We start from the raw sequence: 22331 nt of genomic DNA, 5'->3' as shown, positions 1-22331 counted from the left end.
GCTATACTCTCTGTTAGATATATATCAAAGATATTTTTAAAGGCATAAATCAGCTAAATAGACTAAACAAAATGATAGTCTGTTTGCTAGGATTCTTTTTGTTTATTTGTGCTGTTTGGCCAGTTAATGGAATTTTGCTTTCTCTTATTCTTCAAGAATACATACATTAAGGGGATGGATAGAAGCATTTTTTTTCCCTAAGGAAAAAATACAATGAATCTCGACTGATTCCACGGTGAAATTAGCCCTCAAAATTTAGCAGGAGACTTTCTGTTCTATTCTAGAATATAATCCTTTTCTCCTTTTCTGCAACTCACCTATCTTCTCCTATGTTTGGTTTCCTTGAGTTTAAGACTTAGTTTGTAACTAGGTGGTGTCACTGTTGCTCTCCGGAAGCTATGGGGACTGTGAGTTTAGATAAGAGTCCTGTGCTTGCAGATGTTCAGAGCTCATTTCAGAACTGGATGAAGCAAATCAGCTTTATGGCATGAATATAATAAAACTTACTTGGTTCCTGTTGTGAAATAATGAATTTAAGATTATTGCTGTGACAGCCACAAGGATTGAACTGCAAAGTTCTGACTTACTGTTTTGTCAATTATTGAGAGCCTGCTCAATTCTAATAGTTGACATTTAGCTAATGTGGATACCAGAGCTGTTTTCACTTTGGCTCACAATGGTCTGCACTTAACAGAATTTAGGCCTCAAAGATAGCTGTCATACAAGTGAGGAAAAACAGATGTGTCCACTTTTCTAATTTTAGGGAAATGATAGAAATTAATAGAAAACTGAAAAAAAAATCTCTTTTTGTTTTCTGGTTTATTTTGTTTGTTTATTATTTTGTTTGTTATTTATTTGGTTTGTTTATTAGGGAAAAAAAGTTGTGAACACCATTTTCTTAGAGACCTGGTGGTCGAGATCAAAACTTGATCCGTACACATGGGCCATTGATAGATGAGTACTTAATCTTTTGTGTAGTTCAAAGATTAAATTGGAGAACTAGGTTTCCTGAAATTTTAGGTGAAACTTTATAAATAGTTCAGGTACATTTTATAGCATGGAAGGAAAGTGAGGATACTAATGATAATCATACAAGTATTTTTACCACTTAATGACTCCTTTTTGCTTTCTAAAGTACTAAAGCCTTGCCAAAAAGTCACAGACCATAGACATATGTGTATTGCCACTAAATGAGTCCTTCTGACTGTATCTGGGTTCAAGAGACCCACTTATGAACTTTTAAAAGTCATGATATCTAGAGATATACTCCCAAATATTTGAAAAGGAGGTTACGCTGTAATTCCTAAAAGGAAAGAAGACCCAGTTTACAAAATAGAACATCAGAAACTCAGCCTTGGATCTGAGAAATTGCCAGTGATTTGTTTGAGAATATGATACCATGGATTTTCAGACGCTGAGGTCACTATTCCAGTTCCTTTTTAACCTGGACAAATACATTTCCAACATTTATAGGTTCGTTTAGTGTAATGACTAAAATTGATTGCTGGATAAAATACCTAGTAAATTTGTCACTAGGCAGAGTATATGCAGAAAATAAAAATAGAGTTTTGAGACACTCGTTTGGCTAATCCAGACAAAATAGTCCCTTCTAAGGTGTAAGAGTTTCCGTATAGATCGAACTGTGTTCAGATTGGCATTAATTGAATTCATTGCCAAATTACTGAGCATTCTGTTTTACTTGAGAAATCATGGTTGATTTTAAAGAGAATAGTAAGACATTCAGGATATTTCCAGTAGGAATGCTCGGCTATAATTAGCATAGACCTTGGGAATTTTGACAGGGAAGCTATATCCATCCTCTATTTCTATCTTTTTAAAAAATTTTTAGAGAGAGTATGCACACATGTGTGCATGCATGCAAAAGCGTCAGCAGGGGAAGGGCAGAGAGAGAGGGAGAGAGAGAATCTTAACCAGCCTCCACAGTTAGCACAGAACCGGACGTGGGGCTCAAGCTCAACTGTGAGATCATGACCTGAGCTGAAATTAAGAGTTGTATGCTTAACCGACTGAGCCACCCAGGTGCCCCCAGCCTCTATTTCTAAATTGTGTGATGTGTTTGGAGTTAATACTTGGTGAAAAGTGACACAGGCCTTCCAGGAAATTCCCTTTGTATTTATATTCTTGTTTCTTAAACATGACCTAAATTATCAAAATGGTATGAGACATTGTTATCACCCTTGTGCCTATAAATATCAAGGAAAAAACAAAGCTAAGATAAGATGTTTGCTATTTCAGCCAAATCACAGTCATCCCCTCATTTCAACCTCTCTTCCTGCCTTCTAAAGGGACTCAAAGCAGCGCCTGCATCAGGCCATGTCATGCTAGCAATCTCAACCTCAAATCCTCCAACCTTCTTTATCTCCTTATACCTAATGCCAACATGGATGCTCTGGAGAGCCAGAGAAAGTCACCCCTGTGGAATTTTGTCCATGGGCATTATGGTCATGTCTAGGCCCTTGTCACAGCCCTTAGAGGCTGTGCTAACTCATGACTGTCAAGTGTAATTGCCATTCTCTTTTAAGCACCAGTCTCTTTGTCATTTTAAACATTGGTTAATTTTTGTTTCAGGCAGAGTTATAGGTAGAGAACATGTTGATGTGTTCAAAGAGAATATTCCTGATTTCTCTTCCTTGGGCAATCCTTCTTGTTTTCATAGAAATCCCAGTCTAAATCCGTGCACTCTTTCCTTCCCTATACTATTCCCATCATGTTCAGAGCCGTAATTATCAGTCTCCCCAAATTTCATGTTCTCATGGTCTAGCTTCTTAGACATTTAAATAGCCTCTTTTCACACACAAAAAAGAAATCCCAGCTTTGGAGTAAACAGATCTCTATTTCCCAGATTGATAAGGGTGAAAATCTGAACTTTCATGCCACTTGTTTAACCAAATCTAATAAATGATGCATTTTTGCTTCATTTATGTTTGTCTTTCTTTCTCCCTAGGTCAAAGAGTTCTACTCATATGCAAATGAGCCGGTGGCCATAGAAAATCTCAAAAGAGGCCTGGCTAGCCTATTTCAGATGCAGTTAAGTTCTGGAACCACCAATGAGGTACTTACTAATATTATTAAGGATCCAGAATATTATTTATCAATAGTTAACAAAATTGCTTATATGGATTTCTATTTGTAGAAATTCAGTAAAAAAGTTACTATTATGGTAATGCTCAGAAAAGGTGAGTAGGGTGGTTAAGTCTCATTTACATGTGAAACAGATTGCCGTTTACCCCAATTTGTACCCAAATACAGGGTAAAGGAAATTAGAATCCATTATACTAAGGGGGCATATAGAATGATTGAATGACAGAGATGCAGAAAACCTTGGGGAGCATGTCAGTGGCATCACTGTGCATCACTATCTCATGGGGAGCTTATTTAAGATATAGATTCCCTGGATTCACTGTGAAGATTCTGATTCAATAGATTAGAGAGGACCTGAGCATCTGTATTATAACAGTTTTCTCAGATAATTTGGGTACATTATCCGTTTGGAGAACCAGTGGTCTATACCAACAACCCCCTTCATTTTACAGATGAAGAAACTGAGGTTAAAACTAGAGAAGTTAAGTGGTCCTCCCAGTGTCATACTTTGAGTCAAAAGCAGAACTGAGTCTAAGTTTCCTGTTCTGAATTCAGCCAACCCACGAATGGGCAAGAAAATCTAATCACAGGGCGGGGCTGAGGGAATATCCGTTAGTTTGCTAGAATAAAAGCTGGGTGTGATGCTGGCAGAGACTTGGAGGGAAGGCTCAGAGAAGCTAAACAGTCTGTACTGGCATACATTTGCCCACACTCAAATTATTAATGTGACTTATGAGCTGAATTAATCCCACAGGTTTTTAAGGATCTCTAGTTATATTCATCTAATCAAAGAACACATGTACACAATTCACATCTAGATACGGCATCAAAAGTCAAATCCCCTTCCCACACAATTACCCCTTTTCCAGAGGTTTTGATTATGACCAGGTCATTTGTCCAATTCTCATTAAACTTTAGAGAAATATAGGAAATCCTTTATTATTCCTGGGGCAATAAGAAGGTGCTAGTAAGACTCAGCAAAAGAGGATGGAAAAGAATCCACATGTTATGGGAAGCATTGAGTTCTTCCTGTCTTACCATCTTGTCAGCTTGGACAAAAGGTAGTCCCCCATGGCATCTCAGGAACCCCAGTTTTCAGGCTACTTCCCCCTGGAATTCAAATGGTTCATGGGAAAATGCCAAACATTGTATTTTTACTTTTCTTTTTAGGTGGATATTTCTGGGGATTGTAAGGTGACATACCAGGCTCATCAAGACAAAGTGATCAAAATTAAGGCGTTGGATTCATGCAAAATAGAGAGGTCTGGATTTACAACCTCAAATCAGGTATGATTGATATCACTCTCTTTAAGGCATTCAAATAATTACATTTTTAGAGATTAATTTAAAATAGTAGAAGAATAAGGTAATAATATAATTTTGGAATATTTATGATTTTTAGTTTAGGGTATTGTTTCATACAATGTCAAATGAAAAGGTTTGTTTTCATATGTTGTAAGTTTGGGCGGTGAAGGGAAGATATTAAGGGGAAGCTCTTTTGAACATCAAAAGACAGTTTGCTACTTGACTTGATTCAAAGATAAAAAGCTTATTTTTACAACTACAAATATCTATCTATCTATCTATCTATCTATCTATCTATCAATCATCTATCTATCTTATTTAGGTCTTGGGTGTCACTTCAAAAGCCACGTCTGTCACTACCTATAAGATAGAAGACAGCTTTGTTATAGCTGTGCTTGCAGAAGAGACACATGCTTTTCGGATGAATTCTCTACAAACCATTGCAGGCAAAATAATATCAAAGTAAGATAATGCTGGAATATAAATTTTCTTTCCTATTCTTTTATATATTATCATATTTGGTTTTTACATGTATATGTTAGACATGTTAAATATATATGTTTTATGTATATTTAGTGCTTCCTCATTTTGACTGTTAGCTTCTTGAAAACTGTGATTACATCTTGTTCATCTTTATTTTTTCACATCGTCTATAATAATGGGATACATTAAATACTTACTGTTTATTTAATAGAATTTCATTTAAAAATTGTATCAATTGTTTATTGAATAGAATTTACATTTTAAAAAGGCAAACTACTTGATAAGTTCTGGTTTATTTTCTAATTTCTCTGTCAGAAGTTTACAATGATAAGGTTAAAAAGTGGTGACGTTTGCATGTTCTCTCCTTGAGATTTTTTTTGTTACTGTTGTTAAAAAACACATAAAAAAATCCATAGTAAAGTGATATGACAGAATTTTTGTAGTCTTGATTTATAGTACTTACAAATTCAAGCCTGTTATTTCAATTTAAGAAGATTTCTCTGATCAGAAGTTCTCACAGGCTTAAGAACTAAATTTTCAAATCTAAGAGTATGTGTTCCTTTAAGATTTTAATTTAGAAAAAGATTTTTCTAGCATTAAATGTATTATATCTTATACCATTGCTTGTCAAATGTTTTCTCTGAAATAGCTCCAATATCAGAGATCAGTGGATGCAAAATCTTGGGAGAAGTGCATCAAACCATAAATGCTTGAAGTATTTTTGAAGTCTCATCTGGATAGAATTTTGCATTTTACTTTGTACCATATTACTTTCATCTATTCTCATACAAAATAAATATTTTAAATTACGTACCAGGTCTATCAGATTTCCATTGCTTTATAGCAAACCACTCCAAAGTCAGTGGTGTAAGAAGCAACAATCATTTTATCATTCTCTCATAATTCTGAGTCTCGCGTTGGTTCAACTAAGCATGCCTTGTTTGGCATCTATTCTGCAGTTGCAGACAGGCACTGACCAGAGCTGGTTCAAAGGTTGCTCCCTTGCCTATTTGGTACCTGGGCTGGGGAGACAAACTACTGAGGCTCCCCAAGCATTTCTCTTTTATCAATATGTGGCCTCTCAAAATGGTAGGTTTGGGTAGCCAGACTTTGTACATGGCGGCTCAAGTCTCCGAAGGTACAGGCGCTGCTAGCTTTCCAGATGAAGGCTGAATTTCCTTTTAAGATTTATCCTTAGAAGTCACACAATGTCACTTCTACTGTCCCTCTCTTAGTTGGGGAAGTCACAGAGTCCTGCCCAGGCTCAAGGATAGGGATGCAGACTCTACCACTTGACGGGAGAGAGACACGGTTCTGAAAGAGTGTATATCAGGCAAAAATATCTGTGAAACCATTTTTAGTAAAAAAGATTTCTTAACTGTCTTAGTTAATAAGTGGTGTGTGGTTGTACTGATGGTATTATTTGCAGAAAGTAGGGCTAAATTCAAAAGAGGTGACATCACATATCTTGTTCAGCATCCAGGCAAGTTTTTTCCCTGTATTCTCTTAAATCCAGACTTAAATTTTCAAATCTTTGAATGAAATTTTTGCTCCAAAAAGACTTCATAATTAGCTCGAGGTCTGTTACTGAGATATTGCAGTTTGAAAGATATGGACTTCCATAGTGTGAATAAATTGTTTGCCAAGAGAATGGTCATTAGTAGCTTGTTCACTCAAAGGGAAACTGCTTATGTGGTATTTCTCTTCCTTGTTGCACAGGCAGAAATTGGAGCTGAAGACCACTGAAGCAGGCCCAAGACTGATGTCTGGAAAGCAGGTTGCAGCCATAATTAAAGCAGTTGATTCAGAGTACAAGGCCCTTCCCATTGTGGGACAGGACTTCCAGAGCAAGTGTAAAAGATGCCCTTCCGTAAGTGTGAACAACTGCATTGAGTGGTCGGATAGGGGAATACTCAAGGCTTAAAATTCCGTTTTCTTTTTGTTTCCAATGGAAGCTTCAGTTAATTCTTTGAAGAAAGTTTATAAAGAGCTACCAGCCACCACGGAATTATAATGGCACTATCTTAACAATATGCACCTGAGATGATGGGTAATCCAATGATATTTAACAAATAATTATCATCCACTCATCTCAAGTTAAAAATGTTATGACTTAAGTAAGGGCAGCTTCTGAATAGTAGCACCTAGAATACCTGGGGGGATAAAGGCCCTAATGAAGTCAGGGGAAAGCATATAGTGTCAAGAGCATGGACAGGATCTGAATCCTGAAAGTTTTCGCCACTTAATAGCAATAAGTCCTTAGGTGAAATATTTTGCTGAGCTCAGTGTTCTGAGTATTGCTTTGAGAACTAAAAAAGGATGCCAAGCTCTCTTCTAAATTAGGAAACATTTTTCTACCATGCCCCAAATTCCTCTACAATTATAGGCAAAACGAGATCTCACATCTCCCAGGCAAAGGATAGGTCATCTTATAACATTTTAAAATCAGCAAAGAGAAATTTCGTTTATTACACGAGTCAGTTGTGATGATGGCTACAGATGTGACCTTAGGATCTAGCATTTCCTAATACTTAACCTCTTGTCAGGAGAGCAAACCCTGAGCATGAACAACAGAGCAACATGCTCCATTGGTAGCTACCAGAAGATTCTGTTCCCTTGGGTTTTATTGGTATTCAGAGAAGTAGAATTATCAAGAACGAATACCATAATTTGCTTAAAGTTCAAGACACTATTCCTTGCTAATTTCAAATTTATCAAAATTGAACTAAAGAAAAAAACAGAAAAAATAATTCTCAAATTTTGTTTTCCCTTTAATTGTTTTTCTTCCATATATCATTTAATATTCTACTGTGATTTTCTAATGTGTCATATGGAGGTGGAAATTATATAGGAAGACGACTAATGAAACCAATCATCTTTTTTAATACTGTGAATTATTAATTTGTCTCCCCCATGGTTATTAAAAAGAATAAGCTGTTTAAGATTTTTGATAATTACTTCTTCATTATCATAGGAAGCGTTGATGTCTTTGAGCAATTGCTTTTCCAATTTCCATATACTGTCACCATTGCAACCCTTCAAAGAAAAAAAATCTGAATTCACACTAGTGTTCTTTCTGCCCTCAGAAATGACCCAGTAAATATTTAGCTAAGAATAGCTAGAATTTTGCTTTGGAATATCCTCTTAAGATTAGATAACCAAGAGGAGTTTGAAAAAGAGAAAATATGTGTCTATTGCTTATTAGAAGGACTGAATAATTTAAAAAATCGGTAGCATGCTGATTACCTCAGAGTTAGAGAGCTGGAGGTGGCTAATGGGATTAAACACATTATTTACAAGTAGGGGAAAAGTGGCAAACTATGAAAAATCAGTTACTTAGCTTATTTCAAAGCCAGAATATGTCACTAGTTAGAATTATTTACTATTTTTAAAACCATAGTAGAATAACAATAGTAGGAGAATTACTTTTATCTAAATAATACTCTACTTAACATTTTAAGTAATGAGCAGTTCAGACCTCAGTGTAGTTAAACATTGCATTTCATAAAAACAATAAAAGAAAGAGATAGAATGGGGAGCTCACGTTATTACAAATACTGATTTTCAGTGAGTTCCCTGTAAATAATAAACCTGACACAATTATTCAGCAGTTTTGATTTATTCCCCCTCCAACATATCCTGCTGTTAACAAAAATTCTGCATAGTTCTAGTATGGTAGTCAAAGCCCGGCCTCACACAGAATTTCCTTAGGGTAACCATGGAATGACCTTCTAGGCCCAGAAGCCTGATTTCTTTCAAGCTAAAGAGTAATAGACAGAAATGGTGCTCCTGAGAAAGAATCATACACAGGGTCGACAGGCCTCAATATTTGTCTCCGTGAATCCCAGGAATGTGATACTGGCAGGTAGCAATCTGGCATATTGAGGCGATACAAAAAGCTTCTTTTGCTTGTCAGATACAAGGAAAAATTTGTTTCTGGGGAGAACATCCCTTGTCAATGTGGATGTTCAGAATTATGAACAGGGTGCGAGCCTGCGGCCATGTTTTCTTGCAGCTCTCGGAGCACTGGCAGTCTACCAGAAAACACCTGCAGCCTGACAACCTCTCTAAAGCTGAGGCTGTCAGAAGCTTCCTGGCCTTCATTCAGCACCTCAGGACTGCGACTAGAGAAGAGATCCTCCAGATCTTAAAGGCTGAAAACAAGGAAGTATTGTAAGTTCCCGAATACTGTGTGGCATTGTCTGTAGAAAAGCATTTCTTGGTTATTAGCTTTAATTAAGCAAGAAAGATTCCTTTTATTTATTTATTTATTTATTTATTTTTATATTTATTTTAATGCTTTTATTTATTTTTGAGATTGAAAGCCTGAATAGGGGAGGGGCAGAGAGAGAGAGGGGGGGGGACAGAGGATCCAAAGCAGTGGCTCTACCTGACAGCACAGAGGGGCTTGAACTCACCAACTGCGAGATCATGACCTGAGCCGAAGTCGGCGCTCGACTGAGCTCCCCAGGCGCCACAAAGAAAAACTCCTTTTTAACCAACTGCCCAACCTCCAAATCAATTATTGCATTGTTTTGCATTTTCATCAAACAGTTATGCTTCAATATGGTAATTTAACAGTTACTTGACCAGAAATGTAGTAACAAGGTTCTAACAGTGACTCAGAATGAACATATTTTGAGTGTTTATGAGTTTAAATCAGGTCTAAATTGGTACATACATAAGGGAGGGGAGGGCTTCATCTTGATATGTGCTGCCTCCTGTTTTTGGACCTATTAATTTACATTTGAAGAGATTGCAGAGTTGATTATAAAAACAAAAAAAGAATATGACTTTTTCGATTGAAAAATGAAAAATTTTATTAGAGATCCAATGATCATCCCCATCAAAGCCATGTTTTATATAGAAAATTGAGAATGGAGGTAAATAGTCAAAAAATATAGAAAAAGACATCTGTATGCTACTTGAATGTTTGGTGAAAGTATGATTCATTGCACACACACAGTGAAGAGTTGACTTAATTCTCAAATTTATTTTGTAGATGTAAATGTTTTATTATTTTTTAATTTTTTTTAACGTTTTATTTATTTTTGAGACAGGGAGAGACAGAGCATGAACGGGGGAGGGTCAGAGAGAGGGAGACACAGAATCTGAAACAGGCTCCAGGCTCTGAGCTGTCAGCACAGAGCCCGACACGGAGCTCGAACTCACGGACCGCGAGATCATAACCTGAGCCAAAGTCGGCCACTTAACTGACTGAGCCATCCAGGCGCCCAGATGTAAATGTTTTTTGTCTGTAATATAGAATTTGTAAATACAAATTCAACTATATGATACTAATTACCCTCATGATACAGAAAATAGCTTAATTAATTTGACTGTCAAAACTAGCCATTAACATAATCAAAAGTGGAAATTGGCCAACTTACACACACACACACACACACACACACACGCACACACACACACACACACAAACACACAGCAACAGCAGCAGCAATAGCGGCAACAGTAGTCACTGAGTACAAAGGACTCAACTCAATTCTCTAAGAAGATAATTTAGCTTTTTTTTTTTTTAATTCTGTTTATTCTTGAGACACCTGGGTGGCTCAGTTGGTTAAGTGTCCGACTTTAGCTCAGGTCATGATCTTGCGGTTTGTGGGTTTGAGCCTGGCATCAGGCTCTGCACTGGCATTGTGGAGCCTGCTTTGGGATTCTTTCTCTCTCCTCTCTCTGCTCCTTCCTGACTTGTGTGCACCTATGCATGCATGCTCTCTCTCTCAAAAATAAATAAATAAATAACTTAAAAGTAACAGAGAAGTCTGTTTATTCTTGATTGTATTTGTTATTTACTTGCCTTGAGGACATTTAAAAAAATTGATAGGAACTCCATATGACTAAACAGAGTTGGTTGCTCTCTTCAAAAATAAATATTTAAACCAGAAATTGAAAAATACATGAAATAATAAATTCTCAGACTCATGTTTTAATCATAGAACTTTAAAAAATATTTGTAGGGTGATTTTTCTTTATAGGAAAGGCAAAGATACTGATCAGAAAAGTTTAAAAATTAGCTATTAATTTAGAATGGAGATTGTATGACACTTTAACCTTATGTGAGTCCTAGAAACCTTCAGGTGGCAACAATTTGGATGATTTCATGATGTATTTTCTAAATCAGATTGCAGGTTTCTCCTGCTATCCCAAAGTGGAGACTTCTATGAAACCTTTTGTAACCCGCAATTGTGCAAAGCAACGAATTACCATTAATTTACGTGGCAAATCTTTTGACCATTTCCAGACCCCCAAAATAACTTCTTTTAGGTTTTTCTGATACCTTAGGCCATTATCTTGCTAATGGATGTACACAGTACATTGAGAGAAAGCACAGATGCTCACAGATACAGTTCTAGGCTATCGTGACTTGATTGTAAGATGCTGAGTGTGCTTCCCAGGGAAGGGGCTTGGTGGGGCTATCCTCACTGCTCAGGGTGCACACTGCCTCTATAACAGGATTGCTGCAAAACACGTTGAATGCTATTTTTCTTTTAACCTTTTTTTGGTAAAAGCAAAATTCCTCTTCAGGATTTCTTTTGGTTAGCAAAAACAAGTACTAATATAGGTCTTTTGTAAAAGCAAAGTAGCCTAACACAAACTTTGGAAAAGCAGGAGATACTTGTATTTACATAATATTGTGCCATATCATATGTAGACCACATGTAGCATAGTGTAATGGAAAGGATACTAGGATGAACTAAAATCAGAAAACGTCGTTTCTAATTTTGGCTTCCAACAGCATATAACCTTTGAGCAAATTGTTTACATTTAGCTTCTCCAAGTTTCACTTTCAACATCTGTAAAATACAGAGAATAATTCTTTCTGTTTATGGTAGGATAGTGCAAGTCAGGGTGGTAGAAATATAACATTTCCCAAAGAGTCCATTGTGTGTATCCTGTAATTTGCAGAATACTAGCAAGTATGGCAAGAGAAAAGGATTCTGTGAGCAACTGAGTTAGAAAAGCGTGGGGTGAAACCAAATCAAATAGTTTTCTTGGCTGTAGAAATTTTCAGCATATTTAATCATATAATGTTAGGTGTAAGTTTCCTTAAACATTTTCTAAACTTAAACAGCCTTGAAGATCCCTTTGCTTACAGGTACCATGTTCCACATGGACAACACTTTGGGAAACATCAATGTATTTAAAAGATCATGGGGGTACCTGGGTGGCTCAGTCAGTTGAGCATCCGACTTTGGCGTAGGTCATGATCTCATGGTTTGTGAATTTGAGGCCTGCGTTGGGCTCATTCCTGTCAGTGCAGAGACTGCTTTGGATCCTCTGTCTCCTTTTCTTTCTGCCCCAACCGCCCCCTCAAAAATAAATGAGCATTTAAAAAAAATTACAAAATAGGGGCGCCTGGGTGGCTCAGTCGGTTGAGCGGCCGACTTTGGCTCAGGTCACAATCTCGCGGTCCGTGAGTTCGAGCCCCGCGTCGGGCTCTGTGCTGACTGCTCAGAGCCTGGGGCCTGTTTCAGATTCTGGGTTTCCCTCTCTCTGACCCTCCCCCGTTCATGCTCTGTCTCTCTCTGTCTCAAAAATAAATAAACGTTAAAAAAATTAAAAAAAAATTACAAAATAAAAGATCATGGATACCTGAGACACCTTAGGTCAGAAAAACCTTGAGTTCCAACTCCAGCTATACACTTAACACCTATAGGGCCTTGAAGTCTGTTTCTTCATATGTAAGGGGGATATTAGTATTAAACTGACAGAGATGTTTAGTCTATTAAATGAAGTAATTGTTAATAGCAGTGTATTTTTATTGAGTATTTACCACATGTCAAACACTATTCTAAGTGCTCTGCATAGATTATGCAGTCCAGTTCTCCCCAAAATTTGAAAGTAACCACTATTTTTAACCCCATCTTACAGACGAAGAAGTGAAAGCAAAAATTGCATATTTAAAATTTATAGTGCAATACTTACATAATAGGCACCTCATAAGTATTATCTCTCAGTGTCTGCTTCATTCACTAGGTTTTTTGTTAGGAACAAAATGATACAGTGCAAGTATATCATTTTTTTATAGTATAAAGCGCTAAACACATGCACAGTGTGTGTATACAATGTGGAATATACTTACATACATGATATATTCATTAGCATGACAACTAGTTTCAGAAATTTTACCACCCCAGACTCAACTAACCAAAGATTCTTGATGACTGGTATATCTAATGAGAACTTGCCTATAGGAGTTCCATTCTGCCCACACATAATCATTATGGTTGAACACTGGAATATACCATGGTACTTTTTATTTTTAGAAACAATGGGCAAAATCTTCTCCCTTGGATATAAATTAAAGTTAAAAGAATTTCCTAATAGCACCTGAGTTAAATTAGGCATTTAAGAAATGTATATATTTGTCGAGATCATTAGAGAAAGAGAATCAATATTTGAGACTATAACTCTGATGTATTACTCGTAGAGAAAAGAATTTGAACCTAGTGTATAATTTTTTGACATACAAATTTCCAAATTATGTTTGACTTAGGCTATTATGTGAAGTTAGTTTATATATTGAGTATACATTGAGCTAAAGAGCGAGGAATTAAATGGGAGGTTTAAAACAAAATTAGGGGGTCTTTTTGAGGGAATTATTCATTTTTTTGTTTATACAAAAATTTCACTTCTTTATGAAACTTAGATCAATGGAGAATCTGTGAATGGTAGAGATTTAAATAATTCCTTAAGCATGCTAAAAATTGATATCAATGACTCCCCCTTTTTTGTAGACCTCAACTGGTGGATGCTGTCACCTCTGCTCAGACCTCAGACTCATTAGACGCCATTTTGGACTTTCTGGATTTCAAAAGTGACAGTAGCATTATCCTCCAGGAGAGGTTTCTCTATGCCTGTGGATTTGCCTCCCATCCCAATGAAGAACTCCTGAGAGGCCTCATTGTAAGTCAAATGAACACTGTGAAAATAAAGTTTGTCAGCTGCTAAAAAGTTCATAAGACTCTAAACAGGAATTGGGCTGTCTTCCATCCATTAATCATTAACTGTGGTACACTATTTCACATAATGTCTTCTTTGCAATTCCTCTAAATAACATAAACTATGCCATATAGAAATATAAAGATTGTATTCACCCATCATATAATATGACATGGGATAAAATTTCAGAGGAGATGAGTCTTGGTTATGCTTTAAATTTTTATTTTATTTTATTTTATTTTATTTTATTTTATTTTATTTGTTTTTTAAGTTTATTTATTTATTTTTGAGAGAAGAAAAAGAAAGCATGAATTGGAGAGGGGCAGAAAGAGAAGGAAAGAGAGAGAATCCCAAGCAGGCTCCACGCTGTCGGGGCAGAGCCCGATGGGGGCTCAAATCGAAGAACTGTGAGATCATGACCTGAGCTGAAGTTGAGTGCTAAACTGACTGAGCCACCCAGGCACCCCCCAAAATTGATTTTAAAAGATTTGTTTTGAGTTCAAAAGTCTTCACAGCATTTAATATACAACACATTGAAGAGATACAATTCTTCCAATATTAAAAAATTTATATTGGAAATAAAACTAGACTTCTCTTGGGTCCAAGATTTAAAAACAAAATGTGCACTTATCTGCTTATGATCTAGTGGGATAACTCATAATCTTTTTGGAAAGTGAGATCGTTTAAGAACCTGATAAAAGCAATGAAACCCCGGGGCACCTGAGTCGCTCAGTTGGTTGAGCATCCAACTCTTGATCTCGGCTCAGGTCATGATCTCACGGTTTGTGGGTGCAAGCCCTGCATTGGGCTCTATGCTGGCAGCAAGGAGCCTGCTTGGGATTCTGTCTCTCCCTCTCTCTGCCCCTTCCCCTCTTGTGGTCTCTCCTTCTCTTTCTCTCTCAAAATAAATAAATAAACTTTAGAAGAAGAAGAAAAAAGCAATGAATCCCCTCTTCACCCATACACAAATTTTTGCAGATCTCTTTTTTTTCCTTTTTTGTTCACTAACCCAGTGAGCCCAATCCATAAACCTCTCAGGAGTTCATAGACTTCCTGAGTTCATAGTTCATATGTTAATAAGACTTGCATAGGAGAGATTCTATAAACTCTTCGATTCAAAGTTAGGTAGTGAATTTGCAAGTATCCCCAAATCAAAATTTTGAATTTGCTATCTAGGAACATAAAACATTTCTCTTAGACATTGGTTACTTTGTGTCTTCATTTCTAAAAATGTCCCTCAGAAATGTTTAAATATTTTGATAACCTATTTTATCTCTGTTTGGCTAATAGAGTAAGTTCAAAGGTTCCTTTGCGAGCAACGACATCAGAGAAACTGTTATGATCATCATTGGGGCCCTCGTCAAGAAGTTGTGTCAGAATGAAGGCTGCAAACTCAAAGTAAGTGTGAATCCAATCTTGTGTGTTATATAGTTCCAGATCATTCTATGTCTTACTGAGCTGGCCACCACTGGCCCTCCTATTTCCCCTTACCTTATGCCACTTTCTTTATTTCATAGCAATTATTGTTATTTAACATACCTGATACAATTCCGTTATTCATTACATTTATTGCTTATTTTTGTCTTCTACTGAAATCATAAGATCAATGCATAAATGGATCTTTGTCTTGTTAACGCCAATTGCTTAAAATAATATGTGATGCATAATGTTCAACAAATGCTTGCTAAAGAGTAAATAGTCTATTAATCCCTCACCAATTGTATTTACTAAGTGCCCACTATGTATGCAGCCTTCAATGGCATGTATGGTATAGTTCTTATTCTTAGAAAAAATATTAGACTTTAGGGCTATCTCCTAGAGGAGAACTTTATAAGTGTGGTTTGCAGTTTTGAGTTTTGATGGTGTGAATTTAGTTATTTCTAATTACCGAAAACTTTACATTTTATTTTTAATTTCATTTGCTCAAAGTTTATCCATTTGCCAGAGTGGACTATCAACTTTGACACCTTTCTCATAAAAAACCAAAAACTCACTTTGTAAGCTTAACTAGATGTAGAAAATCCAAATAGATTAGTATCCAATATAGCCTATCTTTCTATAATGCAAATAGGTTGAAAATGTTAAATATATAAAAACAGTCTTTTTCTGTCCACATTTATTATATAGCCAGCTTATAGTCAGCATTTTTCTTCTATCTCAAAAAAGACATCACTGTATTATTTTGCTTACAGAATGCTTGCTCTTAAAAATAATAGAGAAAACATTCTTGAAACCAAATAGTTCCAAAAGAGGCAACCCATAACTAGAATGTAAGCTAAGTGTGAAAAAGATTACTAAAAAAGAAATGGCATTGAAAATGTTTGAGTATCAGCTTAGTAAGCTCAGGCAGAGATAAAATTTGTACTATTTCTATGACATCAAAGAACTATAACTTCTTATATTTTCCAATTTCCACGATTATTTGAGTAGCCAATTTACCTCAGTAATCCTGTATCAAATATCTTGGCTAAAGACAAAGCTCATACCTGAAAAAGTCCATTCACATAATTTAATGAACATCTACTCTGTGCTAGATGTGATGTTAATCCCTTAATACAAAAAGGCATAAAATATTCTACCATCCTCAAAGATCTTCCACTCCATTTCTCAAATACAAACAAAAAATAATATTGAAATATAAACGAAGTGCTCTGAGAATACAGAATATGTAGCAAACTATTCTGTTTGGGGGTGCTAGGGAAAGTTTCACCAAAATAGTGATATTTGAACTTCGTATAGAAAAGCTCTTTAGGTGAAGAGATGGTAGTATGGAATGAAGGACATTCTAGGAGAAATACAACAATGCATGAAAAGGCCAATGTCAAAATGGGTCTGGTATGCCTGAGAACATGAGAAATTCTGTGGGGCTGGAAAACAAAGTATTCATATTTATGGGGCAGATAGATGAGAGTGGAAATACAGAAAAGAGGATGTTTATTAATGAGAAGCTAACAAGTCTGGCCTTCATTCCATAGAGAGAAGGGAGAATAGTGCGTTTTTAGGCAGGTGAACGATATGCTTAGATTTTTTTTTATTTAGAAAGAAGCAGAGTGTATGGACCAGCTGTGGACTGGATTAGAGTCAGCAAGATTTGATTGGAAATATTTGCAACAACTGGGAAAGAATAAGTAAAGGTCTGAATTAACATAGAGGCAGCAGGCAGAGAGAAGGAGACAGCTTCAAGAGCCATTTAGGAGGTAGAGTTAATAGTACCCAGTGACTGATGGGATGTGGGTGGGTAGTGTGAAAGAGGTAAGAAGCTGGGTGACTATTAAGCTTCCAGGGTAGGGTACTAGGTGTGGTGATGTCAACCACTTAAGCACAATTTATAGAACCCAGTTTGGGGGTTGGGAGGAGGGTAGAGCTATGAATTTGTTTTGGTCATGTTAAATTTGAAGTCCTTTGGGCCACCAAGTTGAGTTGTCCAAAAGGCAGATGGCCATATCCACCTGCAGCCCAGAAGAGGAGTTAGGGCCAGGAACAGAGAGTGGCTGCAACCTTGAGAGAGAATAGAATAGCACAAGAAGGAAACTGAACAAAGGATTAAATGTAAAGTTTTGCTGATAACAGGAGAGCCAAGTTCTACTCACATCTTTAGATTTACCTTGTAGGTAGCTCAAAACTGTCCACTATCACTGTCATTCAATTCTGTTAATGTTTTTGAGCAACTTTTAAAACAATGCATCTTTGAAGAAAATTAGTCACCAGATAGATTGTTGTAAATGCTCACATTTTGTTTTCAACGTTCTGCTATGGAATATTCATCTATCTCCAGCCCAAACCACAGACATATGAATAGGAAGAAAATGATGTACTCTAAGCAAAAATTTAAGGTATCTCCTTACAAGGCATACAATACTTCTACTGCCCAAATGGTACCTGCCATCTGATAGACTACTAAAGATTTTCCAGCATTTGCTAGCATGAAAGCTCCCACCTGCCCTGTGACAGTCTGAGTGGCAGCTGGTCAAGTTTACTCATTGAGTACAAAGCCCCCTATTTCTTTTTTCTATTAGTTTTTGGCGTACATTTCAACCTCCTTGCCTCCTAATTTTGTTTTTCCTCAAACTTGCATTTGAAAAAATTAAAACCTATAGAAAAGTTGTAAGAATAGCACAATTCCACAAACATCTGTGTACGCTTCATCTAGATTTGCCAATTTTCAACATCTTGCATATTTCCATTGTGTCATTCTGTTTTATTTCATTTTATTTGTACTTATATTGAACCATTTGAGATTGAGTTGCAAATATCTGGCATTTTACCCCTAAATGCTTTACTTCTAATTACTTGAGTGCTATTGCATCTTGGCCCTTAAGATGGACAAAATATGTATATTTATATTTATATTTATCATATGGTGAGTGCATACTGCTGTCTTTAATTCCGGGCCAGTGCAACAAGCTTCTTTCTCTCCTTCCATGCCATAAATTTATCTTCCTTCTCCTATAGTGAGAACCTTGGTGTTCTAGAACATCAACCTGTTGATTCATTTGCTCAGGCCTAAAACGCACACAAAATAGTTTGTGAATTGCTACACCGATATTGCTACAAAAATCAGACTAAATAAAGATTAAGACTTCATCGCAGCTCTTTTGTTTTGGAATATACTAAAGATAGACAGCCAGATGGGGCACCTGGTTAAGCGTTGGTTAAGCGTCCGACTTTGGCTCAGGTCATGATCTCATGGTTTATGGGTTCGAGCCCCTTGTCGGACCCTGTGCTGATAGCTCGGAGCCTGGAGTCTGCTTTGGATTCTGTGTCTCCCTCTCTGTCTGCCCCGCCCCTGCTCATGCTCTCTGTCTCTCTTTCTCTCTGTGTCTCTCAAAAATAAATAAATGTAAAAAAAAAAAAAGATAGCCATGGGTCCATATCCAGAAGTCTCTGTTACTCTTTTTTGTTTAGTTATGTTAGCAGTTTGATACACATACATTCCCTGCTGTTTGAATTCACTTTTAGCAATCTTCCATCCTTGCTGATTGAGTTGTATTTCTTGAATATGTGAAATATTGACATGGTTCAAAAGTCAAAACTGCATTTTAAAAGCATTCTCAAAGGGGTCCTGTTCCCTGTCTTACCCCTTCCACCCGTTCTCACCAGCCTCCTCCACGTAACCAGTGTCAGTTTTTGGTTTCTCCTTCCTGTGCTTCCTAAGCAAATGTACACACACATTTTTACTTATTTTTTCTTTCACAAAATATACACTCTTTTGTGTCTTATTTTGTCCTCCTAACAACATACCCGGGAAGTCATCCCGTACTGTTCTCAGGGATCTTCCTTGTTCCTTTTAGCAGCGCTTAGAACTGCATGTGTCGGCATACCAGTGTCCTCAGCATCTCCCACCTGTGATCAGTAGGTGGTTTCGACCATTTTGCTGTTACAAATAATGCAGAGATGAATAATCGTGGGCACATTTTTTTCTCGTTTTTGGAGACATAGCCTCAGGGCTAGGGTTGCTGGAACAAAATGCAGATATGTTAGCTTTTGCCAGTTACCTTCCTTAGGAATTGTATCATTTTATGCGTCCACCAGTAATGCACGAGAACGCCTATTTCCCCATAGCCTCAATAGGAAAGCGTCTTATCAAACTTTTGAATCTTTTAATCAATCTGATAGTTGAGAAATGGCATTTCTCTTATTACCTGTGAAATTTAGTGCCTTTCCTTCCATTTAGAGACCTTTTATATCTTCCCCAACTCCTATCCCTCTCTCTCTGTCTCTCCTCTGGTGTGTGTGTGTGTGTGTGTGTGCGTGCGCGCGCGCGCGCGCGCGCGCGCGCGCGCGCTTGCGCCCGCACGTCCCTGTAGCTTAATTTCATAATTTCCAAATCCTACAGATGGATTAGATTTTAGGACTCTTTAAAGATGAAACTGAAGCCCCTAGAACATAGATAGTGACAAAAATCAGAATCTAGGTGTCCCTATTTTTACTTTGCTTTTCCATTGACTTACTAACTTATACTCAATCATTTTTTTTCCCTAGGCCAGGAAAAGGGGCCTTTTTGATTAAAGAACATATGTGAAAAGTACCTAGCAAAGTATCTGCCATATAGAAGACATTTTTCTGAAATATTTTTTGAACTGTATGGCAGCATTAATCAAATTTTGATTCAAGTGGAAACAAGCCCTTTTTAAACATTGAGAACAAGACCTTATGGTCAAGTTCTAAGTATTTTCACCAAATTATTACTTAAGAAGAAGTACGTGGCATCACTTAGGTGCCATTTAATTGTTGCTTTAGAAATTCAATGTGTGGATAGTTTTACGAATAATCGATCACAAAAGAATTTTAAAAATGACTTTATACATTCAGAATGTGTTCAAAAGTAAATATACCTATTTTTTTAGTGTTTACTTATTTACTTTGAGAGACAGCAAGTGCGCATGTGCACACAAGTAAGGGGCAGGGAGAGAAAGAGAGAATCCCAAGCAGGCTCTGTGCTGTCAGCATAGAGCCTGATGCCAGGCTCAATTCCACAAGCCATGAGATCATGACCTGAGCTGAAATCAAGAGTCGAATGCTTAACTGACTGAACCACCCAGGTGCCCTATATATCTATTATTAGTTGTATAAATTGCTTCTTACGAATATGTTAATTTTTGCATTTCTTAAAAAACAGAACACCTTTATAAAGTATACTTATTCATTTTTATTGTGTGTCTCAGTCAGGCAACTAGTGCAAAACTTTCTAAAACTTTAGCCTGCTTTTGGAGTGCCTGGGTGGCTCATTCAGTTGGGCATCCGACTTCAACTCAGGTCATGAGCTCAGTTTGTGGGTTCAAGCCCCACGTCGGGCTCTGTGCTGACAGCTCAGAGCTTGGTGCCTGGTTCAGATTCTGTATCTCCCTTCCTCTCTCTGTGCCTCCCCTGCTCATGCTCTGTCTGTCTCTCTCTTTCTCTCTCTCTCTCTCTCAGATAAACATAAAAAATAAAATAAAAATTAAAAAAAATAAATAAAACTTTAGGTTGTTCTCTTAGGTCCAAGAGTGAAGCCAGTGTTGTCCAAGCCTTGTGTAATTTGTGGTCGTATGTATGTTTGAGGTAGTATGTGATTTTTTTAGGCAGTTGTAGAAGCCAAGAAATTAATCCTAGGAGGACTTGAAAGAGCAGAGAAAAAAGAGGACACCATGATGTACCTATTGGCTCTGAAGAATGCTCTGCTGCCGGAAGGCATCCCACTCCTTCTGAAGTTTGCAGAGGCTGGAGAAGGGCCCGTCAGCCACCTCGCTACCACCGCTCTCCAGAGATACGATGTCTCTTTCATAACTGATGAGGTAAAAGAATATTTGTAACATAAACAAAAGAAAAGAAGCATGCCTAAACTTGAGTCAAACGCGAAGTTCTCTGAAGTCATCCTATTTTTTTTTTTTCCAAACTGAGGATCTCTCTTTCCTGTTGAGAAATAGCTCTTAAATTGAATTTAAGGCTATTTTGAAGCAGCCTCACATTTTGAATAGATAATGTCCCGTATCCTGAAGCATAAATATTGAAGCACATTCTCTTATTTTAAGAAACAAACTCTTTCCAGAAATATCTTTACTTCCATAAGCTTTAAGATGCTGTTAAATTTTCAACACTGAAATATCCTGGCTTAAGGATTACTGCGGTGGTTCCTATAGCTACATTTTCAGGAAGCCATCTAAATTAAACTTTTCTAAGAGCGCAAAAGTCTATAAGCCTCAAGATAAGCTGTCTGCTGAGAATGATATTTCCGGTTTGCAGCTGAGACCCCTCCCACTGCTTTTGTGTCAAAGTCGGTAGGCTGCAGAGCATGATGGCTAGGGCCACAAGTGTTTGAGACAGACAGACCCACAAATAAATTCTGGCTGTTCCTTCCCAGTTGTTTTGCTCAGGTGAGTCATTTAACTCCTATATACCTGAGAACAAGGCCAAGATTTAGGGGGGGGGAAAAAAAAGCAGAGGGAAGTGGGAATGGAAAGAACTGTTCAGAAATGCCTAGTACAGAGCACCCCCACCTCACTCCATACCACATAATGCTAGTAACCAGTGAAATTATTCGTTGCCACAGAATGCCATTATTTTGGCAAGTTTTCTTTGGTGTGAATATTTTGTTTAAAAAAAAAAAAGTCCCTAATGTAGCCTGTGGACTCCGGGTGACAACGATGTGGCAGTATGGGTTTTATCAAATGTAGGATGCAGGATGTTGATAGAGGTGAGCTTGTATGTGCTGGGCAGGGAGGAGCCTGGAAGCAAGGGGTATATAGGAACTCTCAGCTCAGTTTTGCTGTGAACCGAAAATTGCTCTAAAAAATGAAAGTTTTATTAATTTTAAAAAAGGATAAAGGGAAGATCCTGAGAGACTCCATTGTAAGGAAATATCAGCTAATATAGCCATTGCTCCCCAGAGATCTATTGCTATGTGACAGTAGTCTTTAAAAGTCAATATTAGTTGGATAACACCATGATAAGCTGCAATAACAAACGAGCTACAAAATCTCAGCTTATCAAAAGTTTAT

General features: G+C 37.1%; 1 protein-coding gene across 2 annotated transcripts in view; it reads left to right on the top strand.

The window, feature by feature from the left end:
* MTTP (microsomal triglyceride transfer protein) overlaps positions 1-22331 on the top strand; it is a 59585-nt gene that overhangs the window by 23138 nt on the left and 14116 nt on the right. For both annotated transcript variants that reach the window (XM_045056054.1, XM_019829170.3), the window contains exons 4-11: positions 2966-3073; positions 4273-4389; positions 4730-4869; positions 6610-6760; positions 8906-9063; positions 13650-13818; positions 15145-15252; positions 20916-21128. In XM_045056054.1, coding sequence (XP_044911989.1) covers positions 2966-3073; positions 4273-4389; positions 4730-4869; positions 6610-6760; positions 8906-9063; positions 13650-13818; positions 15145-15252; positions 20916-21128 — 1164 coding nt within the window. The remainder of the gene's footprint in view (positions 1-2965; positions 3074-4272; positions 4390-4729; positions 4870-6609; positions 6761-8905; positions 9064-13649; positions 13819-15144; positions 15253-20915; positions 21129-22331) is intronic.

Source organism: Felis catus, chromosome B1, assembly GCF_018350175.1.
Source record: "Felis catus isolate Fca126 chromosome B1, F.catus_Fca126_mat1.0, whole genome shotgun sequence".
NCBI lineage: Eukaryota > Metazoa > Chordata > Mammalia > Carnivora > Felidae > Felis > Felis catus.
This window is presented reverse-complemented; position numbering and strand designations above follow the sequence as displayed.